The sequence below is a fragment of the Bos indicus x Bos taurus genome, chromosome 6 (genome assembly GCF_003369695.1).
Source record: "Bos indicus x Bos taurus breed Angus x Brahman F1 hybrid chromosome 6, Bos_hybrid_MaternalHap_v2.0, whole genome shotgun sequence".
NCBI classification, from domain to species: domain Eukaryota; kingdom Metazoa; phylum Chordata; class Mammalia; order Artiodactyla; family Bovidae; genus Bos; species Bos indicus x Bos taurus.
In genome coordinates, this window is record NC_040081.1 from 71855828 (window position 1) to 71880630 (window position 24803).

At 36.0% G+C, this 24803-nt stretch overlaps 1 protein-coding gene across 6 annotated transcripts in view; it reads right to left on the reverse strand.

The window, feature by feature from the left end:
* Positions 1-1993: 1993 nt before the first annotated feature.
* The window catches only part of AASDH (aminoadipate-semialdehyde dehydrogenase), a 28832-nt gene continuing 6022 nt past the window's right edge, over positions 1994-24803 (reverse strand). For 3 of the 6 annotated variants that reach the window (XM_027544558.1, XM_027544555.1, XM_027544554.1), the window contains 12 exons: positions 23722-24041; positions 20709-20901; positions 15538-15779; positions 15093-15199; positions 14387-14559; positions 13766-13958; positions 13035-13150; positions 11207-11999; positions 7080-7243; positions 5768-5890; positions 5116-5247; positions 1994-2625 (listed from right to left, as the gene is read on the reverse strand). In XM_027544558.1, coding sequence (XP_027400359.1) covers positions 2212-2625; positions 5116-5247; positions 5768-5890; positions 7080-7243; positions 11207-11999; positions 13035-13150; positions 13766-13958; positions 14387-14559; positions 15093-15199; positions 15538-15779; positions 20709-20901; positions 23722-24041 — 2970 coding nt within the window. In that variant the 3' untranslated portion in view covers positions 1994-2211. Of the gene's footprint in view, positions 2626-5115; positions 5248-5767; positions 5891-7079; positions 7244-11206; positions 12000-13034; positions 13151-13765; positions 13959-14386; positions 14560-15092; positions 15200-15537; positions 15780-20708; positions 20902-23721; positions 24042-24803 lie in introns of those variants that run through there. The other 3 variants (XM_027544557.1, XM_027544559.1, XM_027544560.1) reach the window with 3 other exon arrangements.

A 24803-nucleotide genomic window follows, 5' to 3' on the forward strand; every position in this document is an offset into this window, starting at 1 on the left:
GATTTTCCAGGCAAGAGTACTGGAGTGGGGTGCCATTGCCTTCTCCGACAATGGAATACTACTCAGCCATAAAAAGAACAAAATTCTGCCATTTGCAAAACATGGATAGATTTGGAGGGTCATTATGCTAAATGAAATGAGTCAGAGAAAGATAAATATTTTGTATGATATCACTTTTACATGGAATCTAAAAAAATAGAACAAGCTAGTAAGTCTAACATAAAAGAATCAGACTCACAAATATAGAGAACAAACTAGTGGTTACCAGCGGGGAGAGGGAAGGGAGGAAGGGCAAAAGAGTGGTAAGGGATTAAGAGGTACAAACTATTGTGTATAGAATAAATAAGCTACAAGGATATATTGTCTAACACAGGGAATACAGCCAATGTTTTAAAGGCATATAACATTTAAAAACTGTGAATTTCTATATAATACTTATATAATATTGTACATCAATTATACTTCAATAAAAAATACATAATATTGTATATCAATTATACTTCAATAAAAATACTTTCTATTTAAAATAGCCCAAATTTACCTTCTATTGCTTGCCACCAAGAACTCTGGCATGTTTGATATTTGAGATTCTACTGGTGAATGAATGAACAAATCAAATGATACTACAGTTGTCTGCAGAATTAGGGGAAAGGTCAGCAACACAGTGTATCGCTGGAGTTGGCTGGAATGCTGGGGGCCATATCATTGACTGTCACTGTTCACTGGCTTCCTTGGTTCTTCTCAGTGTAGTCTTAGCTCATGGCTCCCTCGTTACATGTCTTCTCCAGTAGACAGCCAGACTGATGTGGCTGCTCAGGGCTCCCATGGCTATAAAAGCAGAAGCTACCACAACTTCTTAAAATTTAGGCTCAGAAAGTGGCATAATATCACCATCACTGCATTCTCTAGGTTACAGCAAATCACAGGCCTAGCCCAGGCATAAGAGAAGGGGGAAGCACAGAGGGCATGGCTTCCAGAGAAGGTACAGTTTACTGGGGGCAACTTCAGTTCAGTTCAGTTCAGTTACTCAGTCGTGTCCGACTCTTTGCGACCCCATGAATCACAGCATGCCAGGCCTCCCTGTCCATCACCAACTCCCGGAGTTCACTCAAACTCACATCCATCAAGTCGGTGATGCCATCCAGCCATCTCATCCTCTGTCGTCCCCTTCTCCTCCTGCCCCCAATCCCTCCCAGCATCAGAGTCTTTTCCAATGAGTCAACTTTTCGCGTGAGGTGGCCAAAGTACTGGAGTTTCAGCTTTAGCATCATTCCTTCCAAACAACACCCAGGGCTGATCTCCTTTAGGATGGACTGGTTGGATCTCCTTGCAATCCAAGGGACTCTCAAGAGTCTTCTCCAACACCACAGTTCAAAAGCATCAATTCTTCGGCACTCAGCTTTCTTCACAGTCCAACTCTCACATCCATACATGACCACAGGAAAAACCATAGCCTTGACTAGACGAACCTTTGTTGGCAAAGTAATGTCTCTGCTTTTGAATATGCTATCTAGGTTGGTCATAACTTTCCTTCCAAGGAGTAAGCGTCTTTTAATTTCATGGCTGCAGTCACCATCTGCAGTGATTCTGGAGCCCCCAAAATAAAGTCTGACACTGTTTCCTCTATTTCCCCATCTATTTCCCATGAGCAGTAAAATCTAATAAACTGAAAAATATAGGTGTAAAAAATATTAGTCAATGTTCATGTATCAAAAATTGAGAAAAGAAGGTATATCAACTTGAAACAATACAGAGTATATATATATATATTATTCTACATTGGTACTTTGTTCATTTAAAAATGTTAAATTAAGGAAACTAATTTGATAAATAGATCCTATCTTTGACAACATTTCGTTATGATTCTCAGTAAAAATGAGTGAATGGTGTTGATGTTAATTACATCACAGACTAAGTTTTTAACCCACCAAGTATATTTTGATCTTTTTTCCCAGAGGTCTTTTATAAAAAAAACCAAAGTAGGACATCTATAGAAATTAGAAGAACATCGATATTCCTTTAATTAATAATTATAACAGGCATTAGGATGTGTTTCATTCTATAATTCCTTGTAAAAGCATCTGTTGCTCCTATAAGGAAGTAAAGTATGGTTGTTTTCCAATAAAGTGTAATAGACAAGTTTCTTAAACAAAATATAATCTTTAATATGACTATCCACAAGCTCAGTAATATAAAATATTTTCAAATATCTCATGTATATTCTAAGGACTGCACTTCATTACCTTTGTCACCCAATACATCCAGACAATAAACATAATTATTTCTACATCCAATAATAAGCATTGATTCCCAGACCACAGGAGAAGAGAAAACTTCTCCAGGAAGTTCATACACACTTTGCAACTGTCCACTCTTAGATTCCAAGATCCACAGTTTCCCATCAGTAGATGCCGCTGCCAGTAACATTTCACTGTTATGGTTGTGGTTACGGAAAACAAAAGGCGTTGAATACACTCTTGAAGTAGTTTCAAATTTCCACTGGAGGTGACCTTTCATACTACAACAGTAGATAAAGCAGTCATGAGAACCAAAAAATATTTCTTGCTCTGATGCTGAGGTACATGGGGATGAAAAGATTGGTTCATTGGTAGAGAATTGCCAAACCTGAAGGGTGATAAAGGCAAAAACAATTCATTCATCTCATTTCAACAATTCTGTAGATTAAAGCTTTATGAAATTCTTAATAAAATGTGAGAGATGTAGGCTACTGAATGGTAAATATACATAGAGAAAATAATAGCTTTCTCTGAAAAGTAGCACCCTCAGATTAGACCTCTGTCCCAGTGGTAAAATCAAACATAAGAAACACCAGTGCCCTTATTACATAAATCACCACTATGCAGAATATAAATTCATTTCAAACCTCATCCAAAAGTTATTATTAATATGTTCAGAGACAATGATTTCTAAGATAAAACTGCACTGAGTTTCCAGTGTATCTTATTAAAAACTGTATCTTACTCTAGTCTCCTGATGTAGGAAAAAGGAGGTAAGTAAGCTGAAAAGAAAAGTTTATGTGCAATAAGTTGAACTAAAGCTTTAAACAAAGAGCTATGAGTTGTGTGTCTACACTGTAGATATACACTATTTGCTTACTTCAAAGCTACTATAGATTACCCTGTCAGCCAATATTTTAAAACTCACAGGAAGAAGAGGCATAAGTCTAAGGTAATGTTCACAAATCCATAGTAGCAGCAAAATAAAAAAGTGGGTATATTCATGATACATGGTATATAATCTCAATTTTCTTCCTGACTTGGACAAAATTACTTTAATCTTTCTCTGGCTTATTCAGAGAAGAAAAAAAAAAGGAGTAAGAACCTTTGCCTCTTCTAACTATTTAGAAATCCAAAGGTGAGAATATATACAAATTATTATTTTTTTAATTTTATTTTATTTTTAAACTTTACAATATTGTATTAGTTTTGCCAAATATTGAAATGAATCCGCCCCAGGTATTCATGTGTTCCCCATCCTGAACCCTCCTCCCTCCTCCCTCCCCATACCATCCCTCTGGGTCATCCCAGTGCACCAGCCCCAAGCATCCAGTATCGTGCATCGAACCTGGACTGGTGACTCGTTTCATACATAATATTATACATGTTTCAATGCCATTCTCCCAAATCTTCCCACCCTCTCCCTCTCCCACAGAGTCCATAAGACTGTTCTATACATCAGTGTCTCTTTTGCTGTCTCGTACACAGGGTTATTGTTACCATCTTTCTAAATTCCATATATATGCGTTACTATACTGTATTGGTGTTTTTCTTTCTGGCTTACTTCACTCTGTATAATAGGCTCCAGTTTCATCCACCTCATTAGAACTGATTCAAATGTATTCTTTTTAATGGCTGAGTAATACTCCATTGTGTATATGTTCCACAGCTTTCTTATCCATTCATCTGCTGATGGACATCTAGGTTGCTTCCATGTCCTGGCTATTATAAACAGTGCTGCGATGAACACTGGGGTACACGTGTCTCTTTCAATTCTGGTTTCCTCAGAGTGTATGCCCAGCAGTGGGATTGCTGGATCATAAGGCAGTTCTTACAAATTACTTTCTAAATAAAAAATATAAAGTGAACTTAATAAAAGATTTCATCACAGGACTTCGCTGGTGGTACAGTGGATGAGACTCTGCCTGTCAATGCAGGCGACATGGACTTGGATCCCTGACCTGGGAATATTCCACGTGTTGCAGGCAACTCAAGTCCATGCGCCACAACTGCTGAGGCTGTTCTCTAAAGCCCTCAAATCACAACTATTGAGCCCCTGAGCTGTAACTACTGAAGCCTGAGCATCCTAGAGTCTGCTCCTGAAGAAGAGAAGCCACTAACAATGAGAAGCTCACGCACTGCAACAAACAACAGTCCTGCTCACCACAACTAGGGAAAGCCTGCACACAGAAAGGAAGATCCAACACAACCAAAAGCTTAAAAAAAAAGACTTAAAAAAAAAAAGATTTCATCACAAAATAACTGTCACACAGAACAAAAGAAACTGCTAGTGTATAAGGGGCGAAAGCAGAATAAAATGCACCCAGACGCAACCATAGCCATCAATGGGCTAACCTATGCCGGAGCTAGCACACTCAAGTCCATAGAATAATCCTCAAATCAAAAACACAGACGTTGTGCCATAGTCACTTGTGGGTGAAGAAGTAGAGATTATTATCCTAACGAAAGATCAGGGGCCTACCCTGCTCCCCTGATCACTATACCCTGATCACGAAGTTGAAGACGGAACCTCCATACAAAGTAAATTGGGTTCTGTAAAAGATTTTGGTTTTCATAGAAAAAGCAGGGGTTTATTTCAATTTTCACAACCTGAATAGAGGTTATAATTAAGTTGGCTAAAAAATGGTAACATTTTTTACATTGGACAAAGAGGATGGCAAAATTAAAACAATGGATAGAATCTTTTAAATCTATTAGAGCATCATTCAAAAATTTGAAAATCCACAGGCTAACAATTAAAACACAACTAGCTTTCAACACGATGGGTCAAAAAATGTTGTGTAAAACTTTACTTTAGTCGTCACCGACTATTATGCTTTTGACAAAGATAAGTAAAACAGAACTAGACATTTTTTACCTGTTCTCCAAAGTGAGTAAAGCAGAGTAAATTTCCATCTACACAGCCAATAAAAACATACTGTAGGCAACACCGTGGAGAAGAAAAGAGTGGCTTTCCACAGGAATGTTTCCAAAGTCTGTCCCCAGTGGCCTGGCATGGGCAAAACGTAATTCATAGCATTTAAATCATTCTACTCATCAATTACTTTTATAAAACAAATTCATAAACCTCCCAGAGGTAACATCAGAAAATGCTACAGTAGCATGCTGACTATAAGTGAAGCTTATATATTATAGCTTGATTATAAATGAAGCTACTGTACATATACAAAAATTAATGAGTGCTATTTATGAGAACTGAGATAAAAACCTGCAATAAAACCAGGAAAGAAATAACTAGCACATAAATTCTATCCTTAGAATGGACACAAAGTTCTTGATAGAACTGAGAACATTCTGCCAATTTAAAAAACTGATAAAGGACATAACACAGAACTTAGATTTTTCTCATCACTCTAGACTTCACGTCAATCATTTTAGTGAATTCTGATCCAGTACTGTGTGGACTGTATCTAGTTGAGATCTACTTCGAATTTTCAGAATTCTAAGCAAAGTAAAAAATATTAAAGAAAAATAGGTAATAAAATCAGTAAATATTATTTTATGCCTACAGGATTTATAGCCAGTAAAAGTCCTCCCAGTGTAGCAAAATACAAGTGAGATGGAATCAGGCTCAAACAAGGAGAAGAAAAAACAGTTCCTCCACATTTCAACTTCCAAACACACTTCTTCTTCTGTAAACAAGAAAGTAAAATTTTAAAAGAGCAAAAAAGAAAGCAAATTAATTGGTTTCTGAGGGTGATTCACAAAATCAATATATCCTGTCCCTTTTAAAGTTACGTGTGTCTACCTCGTTAATATAATTTTATATTTTTAGTATAAAAGTAATATATATTTACTGCGGAGGATCAAGTTAGTACAAAAAGAAGGCAAAAGGCAATACCCAGAGATTACTAACATTTTAGCATTTTTGCCTTGTGATCTTTTTGGCACACACACATACATACAGTTTAATATACCTGAGATCATTCTGAATATCATACACTTTGTATATAATTTAGCTCACTTATTCTGTAAAACTTGTTAAATATTATTGGATCATATCCCATATGAACATAAAATACTCTCTCTCTACCCTATTTGTAACTAATTTCTTGGTAGTACAAATAACTTGAAAATAAGATATTCTGGTGCTTACATTTATCCACGTTTCTGATTCTTTTGCCACGATAGATTCCTAGAATTTTACTGAGTCAAAGGATATGAAATTGTTACCTATTCAAATTGTCAAACTGTCTTCCTCAAAAGCTTACTTCCCACAACTCTCATCAGCATTTAATGTTACCCTCTAAGCTAATAACATTTGCTTCTCTACCTTTAAAGTTTTAAATTTTCATTCCTTTGATTCTTAAACATTATATAAATTTATATACATTTACTAGCCATTTCTTCTTAAGGGTCCTGTCCATTTATATCCTTTGTTGAATATTTTTCTATCTGGACCTTTATATTTTTCTTATAGATTTATATTTACTCTTAATTTAATTTATACTTATGAGCTTTAACTATGTCATATTTGTTTCAAAAATTTTTCCCAACTTTTAAATTTTATAATTCTTAAATTTTAAAATTTTATGTAATTGGGTTCTTATATAAAATATTGATATTTTTGTGATTCTTTCTATTGTCAATAGTAAATTCTAAGTTCTTTATATTTCAAAACTCTGAGCAGCAAATTTGTGAAAATTTGGTAAGGAAGTTAAAAATATCTTAAGAGATTAAGGCTGTTAATTAATCCCTTAATCTTCCCAGATCACAAACTTGGAAAATAGTTAATACCTGCTCCCCTAGTCAACACCACCTGATAATTTCATGCTCTTCCATTTATGCTTATGGTGTAAAGCTGACAAACTGAATTCTTACATATATATCCAAAGCGTATGCATGCTGGTCATGAGATCCAATGTAAAGAAGTCCTGTGGTTGGATCCATGGTTGCTGAGCTTTTGACAGCATCCTCAGTACTAAACATCCAGTATTTTTCTCCACTATTACTTTTCAGAACATAAACTAACCCATTATAACAGCCTGTTGGCAAACAAAATATTAAAGATGAGATTTAGATATGTCACTGGAAAATAATTATTTGGCTTAAATCATGACAACATATATTTGATGCTCTTCATGTGTATTTAGGCTCTATGTTTGGCTCAGATTTACATTTCAGCAAAACAGAAATGAACAGTAACCACTTATGTAAAAAAACCTTTTCAGTAAGTACACCTTACATTTTCAAGGTACTGAGAAGTGCTTTACTACCAAGAAAACAATGAACATGAGCAAGCCGCAGCAGAAAGAGGCTGTGCCAGACCTGGATTCAGATCTTGTCATGGCCATCCTTTGGGCAAATCATCTAGCATTGCTGGGCCTCAGATTCTTCTTCTGCTGAATGTGGATACAACTACATTCAGGGTTATTGTGATAATTAGGATAAATGCCCAGTGCATAAAAAGTGTTCAATAAATGCTAATATTGGGACTTCCCTGGCAGTCTAGCCAAAAAAAAAAGAAGAAATGCTGGGCTTCTCTGGTGGTCTAGTGGCTAAGAATCTGCTTGCCAATGCAGTGGACACAGGTTCCATACCGGGTTGGGGAGGATCTCAATACCACAGAGTAGCTAAGCCCATGCGACACAACTACTGAGCCTGTGCTCTAGAGCCTGGGAACTGCAACTACAGAAGACCATGTGCCCAAGAACCAGTGCTCCACAAGCGAAGCCACTGCAATGAGAAGCCTGCACACCACAATTAAGAGTAGGCCCCGCTCACTGCAACTAGAGAAAGCTTGTGTGCAGCAATGAAGACTCAGTGCAGCCAAATAAATAAATAAATCTTAAAAAGAAATGCTAATATTAACAATATGAATATTCACTGGAAGGACTGATGCTCAAGCTGAAGCTCCAATACTCTAGCCGCTTAATGTGAAGACCCAACTCACTGGAAAAGACCCTGATGCTGGGAAAGATTCAAGGCAAAAGGAGAAAAGGATAGCAGAGGATGAAATGATTAGATGGCATCACCAACTCCATGGATGTGAATCCGAGCCAACTCCAAGCGATAAGTGAAGGACAGGGAAGCCTGGCGTGCTACAGTCCATGGGGGTCACAAAGAATCGACCACCACTCAGGAACTTAACAACAAATGTTTACTGACCTTTTATCTTATGGAGGGTACTACTGTTAGAATTTTATTCCTATTAACTCATGTAATCCTCACAGTGAAGTATGACTATATGCACATTTTATAGAGGACAAAATTAAAGCACAGAGAGTTAAGTTATAGGACAGTTATGGGCAAAACTACTCAGGTAGTAAGTGGCAGAGCAAGGATTTGAATTCGAGAAGTCAAGCTCCAGAGCCTGTTGTCTTGACAACTATAGTAGACTGATTTTTCCAAACTGCTGCTTGGATGAGAAGACAGAGCAGGAGTCTCTGACTTGCTGTGGCCAAAAAAACCCTCCTATTGGAAGTGGGAGTGGTCAAAATCTACAAAGTATAGATCACTCAAGTTTCTGGAGTGCATGTAAGTCAGGGGAAGTGAAATCTAGGCATTGGCCCAACACTCCGGGTGGTTCCACCTATGATTATAACCACTGCTGCCCACTTGAGGCTCAATTTCCAGAGTATCTGCTGTACTTTCTTCTGGCAGTTACTGCTCAGAAGGGAAAGGACAGCCTACTTAGTGAAGATGAAGAGAAATGTCCTATATAGTGGAGTACGCCAGGAATGGCACCCCACTCCAGTACTCCTGCCTGGAAAATCCCATGGACGGAGGAGCCTGGAAGGCTGCAGTCCATGGGGTCACTGAGGGTCGGACACGAATGAGCGACTTCACTTTCACTTTCACACCAGGAATAGCTGGTTAATGAGAACATTCTTTCGGTTTGGCTCCAGAAGAAAATGTTTTGTGACCTTAGGTTAGGCAAAGATCTCCTGGATATGACATCAAAAACAGGATCCATAAAAGAAATTATAAAGTAGACTTCATTGAAATTAAGAACTTCTCATCAAAAGACACTGTTAAGGGCCTTCCTTCACGGTCCAGTGGTTAAGACTTCGGGCTTCCATTGTAGGGGGCATGGGTTTGATCCCTGGTCAGAGAACTAAGATCCTGCAAGCAGGAACAAAAAGCAGATCAGTGGCTGGTGGTAGGGATAGGAGGAGGAATAACTATAAAGTGAAACAAAAATTTTTTGGAGCAACGGACTCTTAATTGTGGTAGTGGTTACATGATAGTATGTATCTGTCAAAATACAGAACTGTATACCACTGTGTATAAACCATACATTAATAAAAAAATAAAGTACTAAGTGATAGTTACCAACACTGACTTGGATATTTGAAAATTGCTGAGACTGAATCTTTAAAGTTCTCATCCCAGGAAAAGAAAACGGTAACTGTGTCCGGTGATGTAGGCTAACTAGACTTATTGTGGTAATCATTTTGCAATATACATACACATCAAATCATTATATTGTATACCTTAAACTAATAAAACGTCATATGTCAATTACATCTCAATAAACCTGGAAATTAAAAAAAAAAAAAAAAAAGGACTAAGTGACCACCATGTGCCACAGGCTTTGGGTAGACACTTGGAATGCAAACAATAACCTCAATGAGCTGACTTTCACGGACTAGGGATTACTCATATTCATATATATAACTGAAAGTTTCCTGTAGCAAAATTCTCAAAATATAGGTTTTCAATAGGAAAGGATCAAACTTAGATTCAAGTAGATCCTAGCCAGGATAACTTTAGTAGGGAGATATATTCCTAAGTATTTAGACTGAAAAGCTTTGGTAAACAGATTCCATGAGCACTAAAGTAAAACTTAATGTAGTTTGGGGGAGGGGTAAAAAGAAAGTGATAGTCAAAGAGACATTATATTTGAACCCTGGTATCTTTGTAAAGTAAAAGTCACCTGCACCTTAGGGAAACAGAGTAGCAGGTAATAGCTAATACTCAATGAGCACTTAGTCTGTCCCTGAAAAAGAAAGTAAAAGTGTTAGTCGCTCAGTCTTTTTGCAATCACATGGACTGTAGCCCGCCAGGCTCCTCTGTCCATGGATTTCTCCAGGCAATACTGCAGTGGGTCAGCATTCCCTTCTCCAGGAGTTCTTTCCAACCCAGGGATTGAACCCAGGTCCCTTGCATTACAGGCAGATTCTTTACTGTCTGAGCCACCAGGTATGTACTAAAGGATTCACAAGCAATTATCACATTTAATCCTCTCAGAAGCTCTATGATCATTGTGGTAGTTTTAAAATATACCCACATATTCTTTGATACTCTTCCTTTCAAGACGTGGAGCCAATTCCCCTCCCTTTGAGTGTGGGCCAGACTCAAATGATGTGCTTCTAATAACAGAATAAAGCATGAATTATGATTTACAACTTTAGACACTAAAAGTACTGCATTTTTCCTCACTCACTCTCTTGGATCACTCAGAGAGAAGCCCATGGGGCAAGAAACTGAAGCTTCCTGTCAAAACTCAGCAAAGAACTGGTCTTGTGTTAGCCGCACTGTAAGCCATCTTGGAAGCAGATTTCGCCAGCTCAAGTCAAGCTTTCACATGGTTGCAGCCACAGGAGAAACCCTGAGCCAGAACTTTCCACTAAGCTCCTCCTAAATTCCTGATCCACATAAACTGTGAAATAATAAATGTTTATTGCTCTAAACCATCAAGTTTGGGAATAATTTGTGATGCAGCACCATGTTTTATTTATTATGCCCATATACTCATGAGAAAACTGAAGTTCTAGGGAGTTCCACAACTTGTTGAAGGTCACAGAGCGGGTAATAGCCTTAGAGCTAGGTTCAGACCCAGAAACTCTGACCCAAGGCCCACACTGTGAATCAGCATGTAATTATTATTCTTTGACAGAAACCAAACCCACTAAACACAGGTTTTTTAAATTTAACTTGGCTCTACTGATATTTTCATATGGTAATTCCATTTAACTCTATAAACCTCAAATTCAGAAACTTACCCACTACAATAAAGTTTCCACACTTAGATACACATGCTGAGGATTCAATGCGATCTCCTAAAATCTGTTCCCATTTCACCTTTCCAGAGTAAAGATCAACTGCTATCATTCTATGAGAATGAGAGCCAATGTACACAGTTGCAGATGACTTATCAATAGCTGGTATTACAACCAGAGGTGAAGCATCCACACATTTGCCTGTGTCTGACCTCCACCTCACACGAAACTCCATTTTCTCAGCCCTAATCACAGGTGTTTCCTCTTCAGAAACTTCCACAACACAGGATGGATCTTCTGACTTCCCAATAAGAGGTGGAGTATTTAGGCTTTCTCTATTTTGAATGTCAGTCTGTGAATTTAAATCAGAAGAATAGGTTGAAGGGCAATGTCCCAACTTAGTTAAATACTTATCAGTATTCAAAGACAAAATCTGATTCCCTCTGCTCAGTGCAATAAAAGCATTGATCTCCTTGTCACAATTTAAAGGCATGACAGTTTCCTGACGTAAAGATTTTCCACTGGTTTCCTCTTGAGTAACGTTGAATTTTCTTTTCATGGCATGATTCTTGCTAAGTGTCAGATCTTTATCTGAAAACACTGTTTGAAGGATGTGATTGTAAATCCGTAAAATAGAACTGCTGAGAATAATTTCCAGAAGCCCAGGTACTGATGTGCCAACAAGGTTTTCAATCTCATTGAGAAGCCGTATGGATTTCAAGGAATCTCCACCACTATTTAAGAAGAGTGACTCATCAGGAATCTTCAAAGCATCTTCTGAGAGACTCAGAACAGACTACAGATTGGAGAAGGGAGAAATACATTGATGTTCAAGGCCTAAAATCAGCATTTACACTAATATAAGTGACAGTACTTACATTAATGAGATGAACACAAAACACACAAAATAAATTTTAACATGATTTTCTATATAGTAAAGGAGACCCTCATCATCCTACCAACAGTGTGACAAGCCTACCCTAGGACTGCAAATTATACTTCCCTTTAGAGCAGTTTTCCTACCCATACAATAAGAAATGAAATTATAAAAACATCTGATTTACTAATTATAAAACCCACAGGATAATAACATCTGATATTTCTATAATATAGGGATAGTTATTTTCATTAACTTCACATATATATATATATCAGAACTATTTTCCACGAATCTAAAAATGAAGTGGATAATACTTTTATTTAGATACTATTTTTCAGATAAGACTATACAAACACATCCTTCTTTAAGAAAACTCTGTATTTTAAGAAAAATTACACTGACCTATAAATCAAAGGTAAATATATATATTTCAAAAAAAGTTTTTGATTGTTTTATATATATGTGTGTGTGTCTATATATTTATGTGTGTGTGTGTATATATATTTATATATATATATATAAATAATATAAATTCCCTTAAGCAGAAACATACACATCATTGAAACTTCTGGAATAACGATGTTAAAGCCTTTAAACCACAGGCTGTGGTACAGCAAGATTGGGCTATTTTTTCTACTCTGACAAGTATAACTATACTCAACTACCTTGCTTAGGAAAAACTTACAGCAAGAGAAGTTTTGTCTACTTGTGCCTTTTATGACTACTACCTCACTTCTAATAAATCTCTAATTGGGGAGCTTAATCTAATCTTGCATTACAAAACCTAACTTTTATTTTAATACAGATTGAATAAACAAAGCTATGCTACTTAATATCTGGACAGCAGTTAACATTCTTAGAAAATTTTATCAGACTTATTAGGATGCTACATTCCCCAAAGATATACAATGACTTCTTTATAACAACAAATTTGTATCTTAAAAGTTGTACCTTCCACAAATGGTGTAATTTTTCCCAAAGTTCCTCTTTTCCACTGAGCTTACACTCAGACTTCAAGTCTCTGTAGTTTAAATATATCTTATTTAACTCAGAAACATCAATTTTGCCTTAATATAAAAGAAAAAAACAACTTTTAAATTTCAACTTGAACCCTTCATATCTTCATTAGTCACAATAGACACATTTTTCATTGTTAAGGTTAGAAATCCTATAGAATAGTTTGTCATACATAGATAATCAATAATAAAGAAAGCAGCCCATGCTATCCAGAATGTAGTAAGTATCAGATAAGAAGAAAGGAGGGGCTAATGTTCATCTCATTTAAAGAGTTAAAGAAATAGCACTATTTACTAAGCAATCACCACATTTTGAAATAAATATTAAAGATGAAATTGGGAAAGTAATAGAATTTGGTGATTAAGAGTACATGTTTTGAAGTCAAACAGTTCTCAATAGAATTTCAACTCTAGCAATGTGATTTTGAGAAAATTACTTAACCTCTTAAGCCTTATTTTTCACAGCAGTAAATGGGAATAATACCAATTACTCACAGGATTTTCTGAGATAAAATGAATTACTTTTACAAAGTATTTAACAAAGGGTCTACCACAATATATATTAGTATTACTTATAATGATAAGGATTTAAGTGGTCTTTAAACTAGTTATGAACACAATTACAATCATTTGGCACTGAAATAAAGCAGCTTCAAATTATTTTACCATGAGATGTAAATGGCAGAGAATTAATTAACACAAGCTCATCTGGGATGGCATGACTTGGAAGATGTTTCTGCAGTTCTTCAAAGATGTGATCCTTTACTAAATCATTTTTAGTCACCATGAACAAAATCAATTTTTCCTGGTTATACCATGTAACTGCACAAGACTCCACTTGTTGAAGACCTTCAGCAATCTATGAGAGAGATTATCCAAATCTGCCAATGAGGACATTTAAAAATAAACTTCCTAAATGCTCTAAAATCAACAAATCAAATTCTGGAATTCCCTAGAGATTTAAAAAATAATATTTCCTACCATCACTATTACCAGCACATAGGGTTCTTAATGTTTTCCAAAAACGATAGCTCCCAGAGCAAAATAAATTTACTTTCACAGTTATAAAAATCCATTTTGTCACTTATTTAAAAAAAAAAGACCACTCTCTTCAACCTGAGAGTAAAGTACACAATGAATTATCCATGTCTTCTATTGTAATTCATCATTAATACAAAAGTCTTAAGTCTAAATAATACTGATAGAGAACCCTGGCAAAGCAAATTAGTTATGGCTGCCTCTAATACCTATGTATGTTAATAGATATTTAATATTTGAACAGTTTACCTGTTGTACAAGTTCTATGTTAAGACGTTTGCCATGACGTTTGATCTGACTGTCCTTTCGTCCCAAGAAAAATATCTCTCCATCTTTTATAGTCACAAAGTCTCCTGTGGCTCTCATTGTGCCAAGTGGTACCGTCACTTCGCCATCGAGAAAACATACTCTATTTCTGCCACCTTCACAAGATATAAACACCAATGTAATAAAAATATTTAGGGAAAATTAAAACCATGAAATCAGAACATTTTCAAAAGCTCCGTTACTAAGTTTAAAAGTTTTAATATATATATAAAATTGGGGACTCACTTTTAAATGTTATCTGATAAAATTATATACAGTAACAACCTAGTAAAATAAGCACAGTGATAAAATTTATTTCTAAAAATATATATGTGATTAAGAACATTTTAAAAATAATTTTAAAAATTTAAATATTCTAATTAAATAAAATTCAGGCTATAAACAGAAATACAAACAACCAAGTTACAGTTCCCAAATTGCTTTTCTATCTTCCCTTAGAGTATTAGACACAGTTATCTAAAATAATCATGTGACTTATTAAATGTTTCATTGACTGTGATGATGAGACTAAAAATTACCATCACTGAAAAAGAGTACTAGACTTAAGAAAAACTGAGGAAAGAATAAAAACACAGACTTTTTTCCTTGGAAAAAAAAAATCATTCCCAATCAACAAATGTAGAACAACCTAAAAATACTTGGCCATTGCCTTCTTGAATTGTGAAACCGTTAGTATCTCTGACTTCAACTACTGTTCCAAGCAGTGGGAATCCCAGTTGTACAGGCAATTCACATCTATGAAAACACAACAACCCAAACCAAGTTTTAAAATTTTCTCTTGAATAAAATATTCACCAATATATTTAAATCACATTGTTCCAAATGAAGAAAAAAAAGTTTCTGTTATAATTCAAAGACTCCCTGTGGAAAAGGTTAGGTGGAAAAGTTATCTGTTTAGTTACAAAAAGCTTTAGCAGAATCTGTAGTATCAGTTTTCTGAATTCCCAGCATAGAATTCTAGATAAAATAGTGTTTCTAAAATAATGACTCCAGTGCCTATCAAAAACACTATTTGTGTTAAGACACTGGAAAAATACCCTCTCTCTACTCTTCGTAGTAACAGAAACCCGTACTTCAAAGTAGAGTTAAGAATCTTCTCTGGAATCCTGTAGAAAGTCGCCCAACTTGATACCTCTGTGATGCCATAAATATTAAATATTTGTGTTTTATTGCCCACTCCTCTCCAGCTTTTGAGAACAGTTAATGATGGAAATGCTTCACCACCAAGGGCCAATATGCGAAGAGAGGTACTGGCGGATAAAACAGTTGACTTGATGAGCTGAGATCCAAATCTTCTAAGCAATGTTGGCGTTGCCTGTAAATACATCAAAAATAAACTACTTTTTTCCCCTTCACTTCTTAAAAAAAAAAAAATTGTAGTAATTAGTTCAAAGTTTAACATTGGGAGCTCACATGGAAATCAAGGCTGTGTTTACTAAATGGCAAATTGCATTTGGAAACCTACTGAAGCAGCATTACCTTTTTAATGTTGATATAAATTTGCTTTAGTAAAAAACTTAAGCACAGTATTGTTTCATTATGCAATTTATAGACAAAAAGTTTTAAAGATAAAAACAACAAAATCTATAAAATCAATTTACATTTCCTCTTTCATTATTTCTATGTAGAAAAAGTGTATTAAGTGTTTTTAAAATGTGCTTAAGCAGCACAATGAGTAAAGACTTTAAAAAAGAACTTTATTAAGATAATACTGACATATAAATTATACATGTTTAAAGTGTACAAATTTTGAGATATATTGTTGGTGAAACCATCACCATAATCCAGATAATGAAAATATCCTTCAGCCCTAAAATTACCTATGTACCATTATAATTCTACCCTCCAGCTGGACCCCTCCTCCAGCCAACTGCTGATCTATTTTTTGTCACTTATAGTCAGTTGACATTTTTTAGAGTTTTATAAAATGGAATCATACAACAAGTATTATTATAACCTGGCTTCTTTCATTCTGTAGTGAGTGAAAATGCCTTGTGATTCATGATATACGTATCAATAGTTCATTCTTTTTTGTCTCAGTCTATTCAGGGTGCTATGACAAAATACTATAGACTGGGTAGGATATAAAAAACAGAAATGACCCACTGACTTGTCTTATACATGCAGATCTGGACTATGTAAACTACTAATATGTCACTTCAATGTATAACTTTTCAAAAATGTATGTAATGGTGCTTTGACTTCTAACAGGCAGAACAGTCCTCAGATCTTTCTGAAAAACTGTCTCCTGGGCTATAATTCTCAAGCTAGCTCAAATAAAATTCTCTATTTCTTAGATTGACTAATTTTTCATCAACACATTTTATATTTCCTGAGACTTGTTTCATGGCCTAGCATACACTCTATCCTAGGAAATGTTTAATTTACTTGAAAAGAATGTGTACTCTGAATTTGGTGGATAGTGCTCTGCACATGGAATTTGGCTGAGAAGGTTCAAGTCTTCTTTATTGTATGTGCACTGATTTCTGTCTAGTTTTTCATTTAATTACTGAAAGTAGGGTATTAAAATTTCATACCATTGAGTCAATTTGTTTTTCCTTTTAGTTCTGTCCATTTTTGCTTCATGTATTTGGAACCTCTAATTTTAGGCAAATATCATCTTGTTTATATAACAATGTACTTCTTGATATACTGACCGTTTTTATTGTTATGAAATGTTTTGTTGTGGATTTCTTGTTTGCTTATTTGTTTGTAACTTGCCAGGCTAAATGTGAATTCTGTCTCCCTTGTGATACGTGGCCACTAATGTTGCTGCTAAGTTGACTTTTAAAATACATATTCAGGAATTCCCTAGAGGTCCTGTGGTTAGGACTCGGTGCTTTCACTGCTGTGGCCCAGATTCAATCCCTGGGGGGGATACTAAGATTCCACAAACTGTGCAGTACAGCCAAAAAATAAATAATAAAATACATATTCTTATTTTCAAGTCTTACTTCCTTAGGGTCACCTTGTGTCTATATAGCTCAGAAGTCAACCAATGTTTGGACAGATTGTCCATACAGATGAATCTGGGAACGGACTGATGTTGGTACTCAGCCACCAAGTTGTGTCCGACTCTTTGTGAACTGCAGAAAGCCAGGCTTCCCTGTCCCTCACCATCTCCTGGAGTTTTCCCAAGTTCAAGTCCATTGAGTCGGTGATGCCATCCAACCATCTCATCCTTCAACCATTGCCCGCTTCTCCTCTTGCCCTCAATCTTTCCCAGCATCAGGGTCTTTTCCAATGAGTCGGCTCTTCACATCAGGTGGCCAAAGTATTGGAGCTTCCAGCTTCAGCATCGGTCCTTTCAATGAGTATTCAGAGTTGATTTCCATCAGGATTGACTGGTTGGATCTCCTTGCTATCCAAAAGACCCTCAAGAGTCTTCTCCAGTATCACAGTTCAAAAGCATCAATTCTTTGGCGCTGTGCCTTCTTTATTCAAAATTAAGTCATTTTCAAGTCTAATCCAGCTTGTATTTTCCATGGGCCTTTTTGTATCTCTTATGCATGCGTGAAGCCTCAGTGTCAGCCAGCAATGTGCTTGCCCTCCTCACCACTGAAACTTCAGGCCACAGACTCCCAGTTTAAAAACGCAGCAGTTTTTAAAAACATAACCACTTTTCAGATAGTTGTATGTCTATAGTTGATTTCCAAGTGTGGAAATAGCTATTTTTGTCAATTTTCTCCAGCTTTATAGTTGCTTTTTGGGGGAGAAGATTTGCCAGTCTCCTCATTTGGCCATAGTCACAGGTTCCATGTAAGTATTTTTAAATGGCTTCTTTCAATAAAAGCTAAAAGAACAACCTGAATTTTAATTCAGGGAGGTTATTTAAGGTTACAGCATGTCAAAATATTTAAGTAGTAGGTTGACCCTACATCCCAGCATGTACTTATTGTTAAGTCAAGTTCTTAACTGTCCCACCAAGAGTCTTATCATAAGGAAAATCTCCTGTCAAAATGATGGCTGAGGGCTTCCCTGGTGGCTCAGTGCTAAAGAATCTGCCTGCCAATGCAGGAGACCTGGGTTTGATCCATGACCCAGGAATACCCTACATGCTGCAAGGCAACCAAGCCCATGTGCCACAACTCTTGGGCCTGTGCTCTGCAGCCTGGGAGCCGCAACTACTGAGCCCATGTGCTACAACTACGGAAGCCCACACACCCTACAGCCCATGCTCCGCAACAAAAGAAGCCACTGCAATGAGAAGCCCACGCACTGCAACTAGAGTAGCCTCCACTTGCTACAACTAGAGAAAAGTCTGGCAACAATGAAGACTCAGAACAGCCAAAAATAAATAAAATCATAAAAAAAAATGATGGCCAGTGGTTCTGTTCTCCATTTTCAATAAGGTGAATCTGAAATATTCTGGCCTAATTTCTAGTGTTAAGTATAATGTCAACTTTGAACTCTATAAATGAACGCACAACTATCAATATTTAGCAAGGTAAAGCACAGTAACACTTTTCAGATACTCATATAAATGGAAATTATGAATTTAGTGGCACAATACAACTCAATATCCTTTGCAACCAATCGTCATAGGCATAAGAAAACAGGACTTAGCAAATGACAAGGGAAAAAAGCAATTAGAAAATGTTACAGTTTCTTCTAAATTGTCTAAGTAGAAATTCATGTAAAAATGCAAAACACTTATATTGATAATTTGGTAGCTAGAAAGCTAAGATTCTGCTCTAACTAAAACGTTTCACTTTTAAAAGGCATCAAATTTAAATAATGTAACATTTTTACCCAGAGTATGCAAAAAATGCCCAAATATACTTTAGGTTTGTGAGAAACCAAATATTGAGCCTTTCTTCACAAGAGAAAACTCCTTACTCCTGAAATAAAGAGGCTCTTAATTTCCTCAAACACTTAGTCCATTTCACTTTAGGGCCTTTCTCCCCAACAATTCAAGATATTCTATTTTTTCAAATTTTTAAAACTTTAATAGCATATATTCTCTTTGAAAGCTTTTAAGACCCTTGCTTAGTATCCACTTAGATTTGGACAAGGTTATTAGTAAATAAAATCTGTACAAGGAGCCCTTACAAACTCAAATGTGATCTGCTAATAATACTTCATGTAAGTATATACTGTGAGTTATATCAAATCACAATGAAGTTATATGTGAAACTGCTGTATTTTGGGAACAGAGTTAGTAAGTATGTATCCATTTCTCAGAAGGATCTATGATCCCAAAAAGGTTAAAAACCAATGCTAAAGTAAATTTATCTGAGATTGTGCTAAAACATTAAGCAAGGGCATCAGATTTAAAGAGGTGGGCTGCCGACTATGGGGTCGCACAGAGTCGGACACGACTGAAGCTACTTAGCAGCAGCAGCAGCAGCAACACACTGACGACATACAAGGGAAATTTCCTTTCTCTAAGTAACTGCCACTCAAATCTATTAAGGAATTTATTATACGTTTTATGCTCCTTGAATTTTATAGGAAAATAAAAGCTATATTAAAATCTTGCCCAGGTTCACAGAATAATTCACCAACAGATGAGAAAATTTATATCACTGATACCCAGCAAGCCACATTGCTATAATGATTTCATTTATGTATCTATATCTATAGTTATATATGTGCATGATTTTTTTTAATAGGATGAAAAACACATTGCCCAAAAAGGAAAGTCAGCATCAAATTTTGTCTCTGGGGAATAAATTTAATGTCCTCTCAAGTCTCATTTTTAGAATTTTTTATTTATCATGATCTGCATATAATTCTATTAATTAACCACTTACAATGAAATATCTTAAGGCTAGTGTACCAGTCACATACTTTCATATATATTTTTAAAATCTTTTAAAATGAAAAATGTTTAAAATATTTGTTTTTTTAGGTTAATATACTGAGGTAAAAATCAGAAAATCTAAATTTCTAAGTCAATTATAATTTAACTTACTTAAACCAATTTTTAGTGGGATACAAAATAAATTCAAAACTTTAAGAAAGGAGAGGCATATCTCAACAGGTCTGAGTAAAGTCGAGTTCCTTTAGTTATTATAATATGTACAAATTGCATAGTAAGAGAATTTTCTACTAAATAAACAGAACTGATTTTTTTTCATTCTCAAACAAAAAGTGACATCATCAGGTGACAGCCCTTGATAATCTAACTAGATTACCATGAATCCACTGTAAAGAGCTATAGAAATACAAAATATATTCTAACACACTTACAATATTTAACAATGATAGACAAAACATTTTATTTGCTCATAAAATGTACCTGTAAAATAGTCACTCTGTGATGGGAAAACAGAACAGCAGCTAATTTTGATGGGACCATTTTGACAGAAGTTGGCACAATAAGCAAAGAGGCACCACTTGACAAAGCAACAAATATTTCCACCACAGAAGGATCAAAGGTCAGAGGTGAAGCCAGAAACAAAACATCCTCATGAGTGATTTCAAAAAGCACCCTAAGGCAAGAGAGAATGTAATTATGAGAAATGCCTAACATTTAGTAAACATATATCCTAAAAAAGTATTTATGATCATTAAGTTTCCAGATATTAGCCCGATTTATTTTTCTCTCTTAAACAAAATGGTGCTATTAATTCTAGAACTCTTCTTCATATATATAAGGGTTAAAAGCCATTTTAAGCAATATCTACTCTTTACTATGACATATTTTATGCACTTAGGCACTACTTGGAGGGATTTTGTAGATATAATTAAGGTTCCTAATCATCTGACTTTAATCAAGAGAGAGGTTTTCCTGGATTGGCGGGCTTTTCTCAGTTGGAAGGCCTTTAAGAGAGTGTTTAGGGGACTCCCCCAGAAGTCCAGTAGTTAAGACTTTGTGTTCCCAATGCAGAGGGCATGAGTTCAATCCCTGACCAGGGAACTAAGATCCTGCATGCCACATGGCACGGCCAAAAAAAAGAGAGAGCGTGTTTAGGCTTTCTCTGAAAAGAGACTCCATAGAGCAGCTGGATCAGCAATTATTCTCCCTTTCCCCTGGATTCTCTTTCCTGACTTGCCTGTAGACAAGCACATGCCCACTGGGTTCAGTCTATTCACAATCACCCTTTCTAATTGTCTACCCAATGGACTTCAGTCTTGATACCCAGCCTCTACAAGTATAAGTAAACTCCTTTTAAGAGATCCCTGATAAATCCTCCTGGTTCTGCTTTTCTGGTAGAATCTTGACTTTACTCTATACTACATCTTCAGTGATGATCAATAGAGACCTGACTCCCTTTTCTCATTATTTGGCATTTTTTCTCAGTATCTCAACAAAGAGCAGAACAAAATATATGTGGTAAGGATATTACTGAGCATGGATGGTCAGTGATGAGATGAAGACACTGCTTGAATTTAAAGACAAAAAACTGGCAATTCTCTGGCACTCCAGGTTAGGACTTGGTGCTTTCACTGCTGTGGTTGCATTCAATCCTTGGATGGGGAACTAAGATCCTATAAGTCACTTGGCACAGCCAAGAAAAAAAAATTAGCAACAAAAAACTCACTCTATCTAGAATTAGGAATTACCTTAACTTCAAAATATCTTAAAATATGGTATTTGTGGGGACCCACTTGGAACCCCAGAGTTGGTATAAAAACTATTTCAAGCTGAAGACATTTTGGCTTCAACAGATGCAGAAAGAAGCCTTCTTGGAACTTTCCTTATCTGACTGACAGCAGAAACCTCTGGGGAATGAGACTGCTATAAATTCCATCTTCAGGGTTACTTTTACTCCCAGAAAGCGCACCAAGAATAAACCTACCATAAACCCCCTGTACCCTCTACAGGGGACTTTTATGGCCCCGAAGATGATGAAAACTATTCTCATGTGCACAGGTCAACATTACCACAGTTTATCTCCTTTTGTCTTTCCTAAAGAAACCTATTTGTATTCCCCATAGAAGCCTTTTCTCCCCCTCCCTTTCCCCTACTCTTATGTAGATAAGCTCCAATTTTAACCATTTCTAAAGAAGGTGTATATCCACCCAGTACTTTAAATATCATCTCTTCCTATCTCATAGTATCTAACTCCTTTACCATATTTCTTCTACTTGATTATCCAAACCAATCCTCTCCACCAATTCTTTATGTCCAGCCTACAGCTCTCCCATCTAAAAGCAAAGGAAAAAAAAGTACACCTTCCCATAATTCTTTCATTTCTATTAAAACTAGTTTCTAGAAAATAACACCTTATTTTTGCTGTTTCCATATCTTTATCCCTCATTTTCTTATCTCTAGCCTGTACAGTCTTCAGCTCTGGGCATTAGAAGCAAAAATTCATTAAAGACCAGAACTGTCAATTACCGCAGACACCTCTGCAGCATTTAACCATTCCTTCCTTTTAGATCTGTGCACAGAATATGGCAGCCGCTAGATACCTGTGCCTACTGAGCACTAATAATGTAGCTGCTCCATACGGAGATGTGTAAAGTGTAAAATACACTCTAGAACTTGAAAATAACTAGTGTACAAAAAAGAATGTAAAATACCTCACTAATAATTTTTATACTGATTACATATTAAAATGATAATATTTGGGGTATATTGAATAATATTGTTAAAATTAATTTCACTTTTTACTTTTTAAATGGGGTTGCTAAAAACTTTTTAATTACATAAAACTCACAATGACATAAAATTACATATGTGTCTCATGAGGTTTCTAGTTCTACTTCTGTTTCCTCCTTCGATTTCCTAAGACTACTTCTGTCTGGTTCCCTTCCCCTTCTATTTTCTTCTTTCTTCAAAAGTTGAGAATCTCAACTTTACAGAGATTACTTATCTCCCAGCCCTAACAGTAAAACCAACTCCACAATGCTACAGGAGTAAACTTAATGAAATGCAAACTTTTTAATGGTTCCTTATTACCTTTTGGATTAAGTTCAAACTTCTCCAACAGAGGATATCAGGCTCCTGCCCCTCAGGTCATAAGTCTCCTGCTCTTCAGCTCAGACCCAATGCACTCTAGCAAGCCAAACTCCTTTCTCCCATACCTCTGCCAGTACCTCTGCTAGGAATGTTTCCTCTCTTCTTATTAATAATTAAGAAGCAAAATTTCCAAACATATCATTTGCTATTTGGCTCCAGGTCTGGATCAAACAGGTAAAGCCCTACTCTGCAGAGAACTGAAGTTTAGATATAGCTGAAACAAGAAACCCAGGTTACTTAGGACTGTCAATAGGAACAAGAGTTATAAAAAACAGATGGTTCAAAACTCATTTTTTCCTTTAAATTTCAAGTTCTGAAGAAGGATTCTAAGAACAGAACTTACCGAAAATGCTGGATGTTTGGCACTATACATGCATGAGGGACTCTGACAATCTTAGGTATCCCTGTAGTGCCTGACGTATGGAGAACATAGGCCAAGCAGTGCTTTTGCCTCATATCCATGTGCTCTTCTGACTTTTCTTCACTGCTGCTCTCAGAATGCATACTCTTTGGCATCTTTCCTTTTTCATATTTCTCTTTTCTATCATTTAGCACCAGGCTCACCTCGACATTTTTCCAGTGAAGTCTGAAGAGTACTAGGTCATTATGTTCTACTTTAAGCATATCATAGTTCAATAATGCTTCATAGGAAGACTTGAATTTCTGTATTAAATGGGGGAAAAAGTTTATTATTATATAGTTTAATATTCTACAGAATATTAAGTTTAATATTCTACAGAATACTGAGTATTCATTTACTGATTTAGCATGGCCTTTTTTTTTAAGTATAACTGACCTTTGAACATGGGTTTGAACTGCACTGGTCCACTTATATGTGGGTTTTTCCCAGTAAATACGTATTACTCCATCTGAGTTAGATGAATCTAGGGATGTGGAATTACAACTGTAAAGTTATAGGTAGATTTTCCACTGCACGGGATTCGGCACCCCTAATCCCCAGTTTGTTCAAGGGTTAATTGCACTTGCACTTTATCCAGGAATAAAAAGAAAAATAGAAATCTCCAAGAGTAAAGTGCTATCCTTATTTTAAAACTCACCTTTAACATAGAGACACAAAAGCACACATCTGCAGTGCAATGTGATGTGGTAATGAAATATGCTTCAAATGTGAATGAAAACAGAGAAAGCTGAACTTAACTTGCCTGGAAGGTCAGAGATTGATTCTTCATATGTAATGTCTGTGTTATAAACAGCTATTCTCCAAATAAAGAAAAGGGGTATTTAGACAATCAATAAACAGTGCCTGACCTGACAATGTTGGTGTTAGAACAGTAAGCATTCCAATAAGCTGCAAAATCGGGGGAGAGGAGATGAGTAGTGCTGTTGACCAGAGATGAGTTGCTAAGCCTTAATAACTATATCCTCAAAACCAAGGAGTTCAGATCATAATCTGTGATAGCATCC